Source organism: Carya illinoinensis, chromosome 2, assembly GCF_018687715.1.
Source record: "Carya illinoinensis cultivar Pawnee chromosome 2, C.illinoinensisPawnee_v1, whole genome shotgun sequence".
NCBI classification, from domain to species: domain Eukaryota; kingdom Viridiplantae; phylum Streptophyta; class Magnoliopsida; order Fagales; family Juglandaceae; genus Carya; species Carya illinoinensis.
The window spans coordinates 32,570,645-32,578,526 of record NC_056753.1 but is presented as its reverse complement, the minus strand read 5'-3'; the positions used below and the strand labels follow the sequence as shown (position 1 = coordinate 32,578,526).

The window sequence follows — 7,882 nt, the reverse complement described above, 5'->3', positions numbered from 1 at the left end:
ACTTTTTTGAAAAGAATAAATTAATAAAAAATTTATATAAAAAAAACTTTTAAATTATAGATTGTATTTTTTTAAAAATAATTATATAATATTTACACACTTTATAATTATATGTAACATTACTTAACTATAAAACTGACAAACATATTATTTTATGTTTGGCATATTATTTTTATTTTACAAGAAATTGAAATTTTATTTTAAAATATAAAAATTAAGAAATATTTTATTTATAATTTTTTTATACATTTGGAGAGAGGATTTGGAGTTACATACTTCTATTTTAGAAATGAGTAATACTATATATAGTCATAGAATATGTAAATATCGCGTAATTATTTTGAAAAAAGATAAGATTCATGATTAAAAAGTTAATTTTTTTCTTATAGTCTTATATTAATTTAATTTTTTAAGAGACTGTATAACACTTACATAATCACGACTACAAATATTATTTATATTTAGAGATTGAAAATTATGTTAACGAGATCACATGTATTTTCTAAAAAAAAAATATATTTTATTTATGATAAATTTGATATATTAACATATAAATAATATTTTCTTTTATAATTATTTTTTCCGGTAAAAAATTTTGATATTTTGAGATGAGTATGTTTTGATGGCAAATTCTGTGTGTTTTCATCGCAGAGAAGACAAAAACATCAGAGTTCGCTTCTGTAGGAGCGTATATCAACTGTTCATCCCTCTTTTTTTCCCTTGCAGTAACCTCCTAACCTTCACCCTCCTTCTCTCCGTTCCTCTCTCTCTTTCGCTCTCGAGCTTTTTGCAGGGTGACATCAGTGTCTGTATATATATATACACACATCTAGCCCCCTCTGTATAGTGTATCGTATGTTTCTCAAAAGAATCTTCAAACTGGGTCTTTCCTACAATGGCGGAAACGAACAACTCAGAACCTGCAAGCAGCAGCGTCTCACTCAAAGCTTCGCCGTCCACGCCCTCTTCTTCCAATTCTTCCAAAATACCTAAACCCCAATCCCCAGAGCAGGGAGCAACTAAAAGGCCCCGATACTGCAGCAAACACCATGTCTACCGGGGCGTCCGAATGCGGAGTTGGGGCAAGTGGGTGTCCGAAATCCGAGAGCCCCGCAAGAAATCCCGTATTTGGCTAGGCACGTTTGCCACCCCTGAAATGGCCGCACGAGCGCACGACGTAGCGGCCCTGAGCATCAAAGGTAACTCTGCTGTGCTGAACTTTCCCCATCTCACGCATGACCTGCCTCGACCGCTATCATCAAGACCGGAAGACATTCAGGCCGCCGCAACTAAAGCCGCAGCCATGGTCCAGTTTGATTCAGAGTGCTCCTCTTCATTGTCATCGTCGTCGTCAGAGAGTTCGGAATCCGAGGAGCTAAGTGAGATTGTGGAGTTGCCGAATATAGAAGGGAGTTTTGACTCGACCGAGTCACGGACAGACTTCATACTGGTTGACTCGGTTGATGGGTGGGTGTATGATCCGGCGTTGGGGCTAGAGGGAGCTGAACTTTATTGGGATTTCTGTGATCAGATTCTGGCGTTGGAGAGTTTGGTTCCGGCTGACTTCGAAGGTCTGGTGTGCGATTAATGGCTAATTAAGTTGGTGTGCTTTCCATTTTGTTTTTCTTTTTTACAACTTATTTGTTACTTTTCTCAACTGGACACGTCAACTGTAATATATAATAAATCCACACATTTAAAATAATTAATTTTCTTCTTCTTCTTCTTCTTTTTAATATTGTTGAAATATTCTTTTGAAATTTAATGATGTATAATAAAAAAAAATGGCCCTGCATTGATGTTTACTTCAAGTCTTCGATGGTTCCATCTTGTTCTTGCCCCCTAATTTGATTGGTAATTTCTATGCAAGGCTTTTCTTTCTCTCTCTCTCTCTCTCTCTCTCTCTCAAACATAGAGAAGCATTTTCTTCCTTCTTTGTCTTTACTCCTTTTCAAAAGAAGGGGTAAAAGATTTTGCAACTTTGTTGTTAGAAAATAAACAATATTAGAAAAAGGTGATGCAATCAATCATATAAATAAAGTACGTATATAAAAGTGATTGCATATAAAGTTTTTATTTTCGAATACATGATTCAAACAGTTTTGATATGTGTCCTGCAAGCACTATGTATCAGGTAGTGTCCCAAATGCTGATATAGGATAAAGGACTCTTTTTTAGTATTTGTTTATAATCTCAAATTCTCGGGCCTCGTTTGATTTTAGAGATGAGATAAGTTGAAATTTGAAAAAATTAAATTGTTTATTTTATTTTATATGAAAATTTTAAAAAAAATATATAATGGTTAGAAAAGATAAAATGAGAAGTTTTATAAAAAATCTTTGTAAGGTTCCAATTAATATTGACTTGCTATTGCCTATGGCCCATGTTTCCCATCCCACCACTAATTCTTTGAAATGATATTTATATATATATATATATATAGACGTCCCTTTTGTCATTACCATTGCAACCCAATTATTGTTCATCATCCTATCACCATAAGCGCTTTCAATTGGTTGTTCCAGTGGTGCAATCATCTCCATATATCCATAATTATCAGAATCGTTATCTTTGTCCTGATTATAGTCTCTTTTCTTGGCTTCATCTTACTTTACATTATCTCCACCGGCCTAATTTTGCGTTCTAAGGCTGAATTTCGTTGTTAATTGGTTTATTTACTTTTATCATTTGTTTTATACTATTTTATTTGAGTAATGTTATTCACAATTCTATTAGCTATCCGTTATGGTATCGTATCAACCATTTAATGTTAAATTGAAAAGATAATGAAAAATGGTTAAACGAATGCTATATATATATATATATATATATATGTATATATATTTTAATTCATGTACCGTTGCATGGTTTTCAAATCATGTTATGTATTCATACGACGATGACATGACAATATGTGCAGACAAAATTGAATGAGATGCAGAGAAGCCAAATGGAGAGAAATATCCAAGAGAAACAATAGAAACATTGACCTGTTCCTAACATCTAAACAAGCACTTCTGACGCCCACTGGAATTCCCGCTTCCCAAAAAAGAAATTATTCATGAAAAATGATGGTAGCCCGCTAGCTAGTATCTCATGTGTGGGGTTATTGTTGGATTTTTTTTTTTAATATATTTTATTATACTTAATGATTAATGATTAAGTAAATATTTTTTAATAATATTATATTTTTTAAAAGAAATATTTAAAATTTTAAAAAAAAATACATATAAACAAAACAAAAAATATACAAAATCAACTAACAGTAGCTCCCGGAGTTAAGTGACAGTAGAGCTACCCATTATTTACAGACTCGTAATAAATCTGAAAAGAAAAGTATACTGTTTTCCTTGTGAAGAACTGACTTCGAGCCGTAATCTTTTCAACTGGTAATAAGTTAAACCCCATTGATGATCCTGCAAGATCATTTAAAAGTTCAGTACTGGAGTTTCTGCAAAAAGATAGTGAGTACGACAATATGGGAAAGTACTCTGTGACCTCCCAAGAATTTGATCGCGAGATTTGAACTTCAGTACTAATTGCGAATTAATCTCTAGGAAATTAATTAGCCAATGCTTGGAACTTTTCAAGAATTTACGCTAACATGCATTTATATTTCAATTAATGCCTCTTGACGTAAATCTCTTTAAATTGATCTTATTCGAATCTGAAAATTTCAAGAGGGAGACAGACAAACGCATCAAAGTACTAAACCCTACAACATATATTAAAGTTTAAAAATAATAATAATAATAATAATAATAAATATTATAAGAACAAGTTCATGTATATATATATACTCTGTGACCAAATCATGAAGTCATCGATCGTTCTAATCTACTTACTCAATTGTCTTATTCCCAACCATTCGTCTCTTTTTATTACTTCAATATCGTTTCTCGAAAAGGAAGGTTGTACTAACTCAGGAAAGAAAAAGGTTCCTGCCTAAGTACTCAAACAACTCAGAAAAGCAAAGCTTTAGATCCACATTCTCACCCTAGCTAGCTACTAGATGCACTGATTGTGCACCTAATCTCCGCTTTGAAACTTTTTTCCCCATTGGTTGATGATCAGTCTACTGATCTGGATTCTAAAGCATAAGTAATGCACGTGTTTGGACAATATGAAATCACTTACCCGATCATCAGATGATTATAAAATAAAATAAAAAATATCGATTTATTTTCTCATCATTTTATAATGTAATATTAAATTATTAAAAATTATTTATTATATTTTATTTATAAATTTATTATTTAATGATACATCATAAAATGATGAGAATTGAGATAGATAAATAATATTATTCTTATAAAATAGACTTTTTGAACTAGTTTTAAGAAGAAATTATTAAGCATAGCCTTGTCACCAAGCTGACATAAACTCATGTGCCAAGCTCAAGTTTTCACCAATCATCGCGTCATTAATGCAATTCAATGGACAATTTCTCTACTCTTTTTATTTTTAATTATGATAATATTATATGAACTGAATCAAATCCCTGTGTTTAAATTCTTGGCAATTACATCCTGGATCCAGTCCGTTAAATTCTTGGCCCGAAATACCAGCTTATAGAACTAAGATTAATTAATTTGGACAAGGATATTAATATAATTATTTATATTAGAAAAATCAATAAATTAGGACAGCCCATTATTTCGGAGTATGTTGGTAGGTGGTCGTGGTCATGTGATCACTGATTCACTATCAGCCCATTTTTTGGACTTTTTCCTTTCATTTTAATGTGTTTGAATTTAAAAATATATTTTATTAATCAATATTTGTCATTGTATCATTGCTCATATATATATATAAAATAATTAGAATAGTACGGAAACTCTGTGTGTGTGTGTGTGTGTGTAGCCTTGTCCTTCCATAGATCCATCCCTACACACTTCCTAGCTCTTATGGGAGCTCCTCCGGACAGTCTTTTGAAGGCCAATATTGTCGTCTTATCATCTTCCGAATGTATGTTTCCTCTCTTCCGTGATCACTACTCATTCTCATACTTAGGAGCAGTCATTTCTTTTAGGTGCTACTTCGTGACGGGGGATCGGTTCCTTCTTGACCTAATTCTCCCCTCTCTATTCTCTATAGTCGGCCCGGCCTCTGCTACTCCGTCGCCTCTTCCTTTCGTGGATTTTATTTCCCTGACCTTCTATTATTCTTTGTTTTTCTCCAAAAGATTTTAATACAATAATACCTGCTCATTTCCAAACATTACTAGTACTGGAAGCCAGCCGGCCGCATGTCACATATCCATCTCCTTCTTTATGATCTCCAAAACAAATCAATGGTTAAAAAATTAACATGTATAGATACTACGAATTGCAGATAGTCGATGCAGTACTATCGATCGCCTCTAAGTGGTCCCTGCTGATCTCTGCATCCCACATTAATCCACTCCCGTCACACATATAAAGAGCTAGCTCTTTCTTTTGGACTTAAAAAGCATGTACGTTAAAGCTAGACCTTGATTGGACAATATAGGCCGCGATTATTATGTATTATGGTTGTTGATTGTGACGAAGATAAGAAGAAGTAAAGCAAAAGTGAAGCTAGCTAGCTGCATGCAGGCACATTGTTTTAGACAGTGGTGGTCCAATTAATATTAATCGATACATACGACATATATATATAGTACCACAACATGATTTGATCTTTTTAGCATATTCTAGCTGTAGTAGTACTGTGATGGTTTAATTGTATGTAATTAATGAGCTTACCTAATTTCTGTGCCGTTGGATCGTGAATGACGATGTTTAGGAGCTGTACGTAGCAATCAGGATCTTTTGGCCAATGAAATTTCAATTAACCAATTTATTAATTTTCAATCTGCATTTCATCTATACGTACGTACGTACCCACTCCTACTTGCTAATCCATGCGTGCGTGCGCGCTATATACGATTTGAAATGAGAGAACAATTAAGACAAGCTGAGCTACGGTAGACACATTGTTTAGATAACATCGAAATAATTCTGTACTTTATAAACCCTTTAAATAAAATGATACTCGATTGTCTAAAAGGTAGATTATGACAAGTCTCCTTTTTAACAAAAAAACAAATAAAAAACTACACATGTCGGATATTTGTAAGAACTAATACTGTTCCTGCCAACTCCGGTCATGCGCACTACGACAAAAGAAGAGTTATTGGAACCATTTTTATCGAAATGAAAATCGTACCAAAAAATAGATGTATGGTTGAATTTCAAATTTTATTTTTAAAAAATAACGGATCGTGTTTATCGTTTGAACATATTCGAATGGTATATTTAAGGATGAAAACTTTTGACCTAATAAGATAACCGTTCGAATATCTACAAAAAAATTATTTAAACAAAATAAAATAAACATTCAAATAAAAATTATATATGGTCGAACGACAATTTGATGTGTTAAGTAAAAAAATTTAGCGGGATATAATTTGCTTACCATTCGAACAACATACAAAAATGTTTGAATGCTGAAGTTAAACAATGTTCGAACATATATTATTTATGATTGAGTGGAAAATTGGCGGGTTAAGTACTCAATAAATTTAGCGAGACATTAACTTATAGTTCAAACATATTACTATACCATTCGAATGGTACGTTAATTAATGTTCGAATCCAAAATAAAGTATTTGAACAATGATTAGATCAAGAATGCTACTTTACATATTTTAAACTTATTTTTTATTTTTGATTTAATTTTATTCTTATTAAACTAATTGAGTTGTTGATCTATTTATCATCCATACACCACATACTTGTTATAGAAAAAATAAAAAAATAAAATAAACTAATTGAGTGTGTGGTGTGTGGGGATGATAAATAGAATTATTCTTATAGATAAATATTTAATTTATATAAAATTTATCAATTAAATAATAGGAATAATATAAATCAATAATTAATTTAGAATAGATAACAAAGATTTAATTCATAATTAAACCAAATTTACAAAACAAAAAATATTGTTCATACTAAAAACAAAAAATATATATATATATATAAATAAAAGATAGAGACTACTAAAATCTTAACTTTCTGCACACATTCTTATTGTAGCTAAGCGTGTTTTTATCTGTGTCAATCGAATACTGATCGTGACCTGAATCGCAGACATGTATCATTAAAAAGGAGAAAACAATTCCGACAAACCGAAGATGTTGCAGGCGCGCACCCACACAAACATATATATTGAACCCACCTTGGTTGATGATCACTTATTCATGATATCAAGAACCCTAGCTAGCCCTTATCCCTAAATTTTGGCTTTACTTTCAGTAGACAGTGGGGCATTATATATTATTGTGCATACATTTCATATTGAAAATGACGTTTCCTTTTGCAAGTCTGGTTGGTAATTGGTAACGGATGGACCAATTAACGAAAATGACTTCAATTAAATTCCACAGCTAGCGTCGGTCGATCGATATCCCAATCTTCTTCGTGACTTTACGTTGAAATTCTATATCGTCGTTTTTATATTTTATTAATTTCTACTTAAAAAACAGACCTTCATGAAATCATTATACCGCGTCGTTCAACGTTATTTTGAGTTACGTCATCCCGAAGATCTTGGCCAAGTCCATGCATGATTAAGTACCATATATATACAACGTACACATGATCAAATGTTTAAAAAAAAAAAACTCTAGCATTTATATTCAAACGGATCTCTTAAATTCTTAATACTAGCTTATGTGATAAATCCACTGTTGCGGAGCGTTCTCCCCATCGATTTGGATTTGCATACAATAAATACGAAATTAATTCGGGTTAAAAGAAAGCTATAGTTACAAAGAGTTACACAAAAATTAATTCACAGATTTACCTAACTTCACGTGATCATATATTATATATATTTTACAATAAAAAGTATCATTACA

At 32.0% G+C, this 7,882-nt stretch overlaps 1 protein-coding gene across 1 annotated transcript; it reads left to right on the top strand.

Annotated features, from left to right (window-relative positions):
• Nucleotides 1-639: 639 nt before the first annotated feature.
• Nucleotides 640-1,705, top strand: LOC122301018 (dehydration-responsive element-binding protein 3-like). Its single transcript, XM_043112073.1, has one exon. The coding sequence runs from the start codon at nt 896-898 to the stop codon at nt 1,586-1,588; it is 693 nt and encodes a 230-aa protein (XP_042968007.1). The 5' UTR covers nt 640-895; the 3' UTR covers nt 1,589-1,705.
• The last annotated feature ends 6,177 nt before the right edge of the window (nt 1,706-7,882 follow it).

Excerpts from the sequence above, each read along its gene's own strand:
- LOC122301018 (XM_043112073.1), top strand. The coding sequence starts at position 896 with ATGGCGGAAACGAACAACTCAGAACCTGCAAGCAGCAGCGTCTCACTC.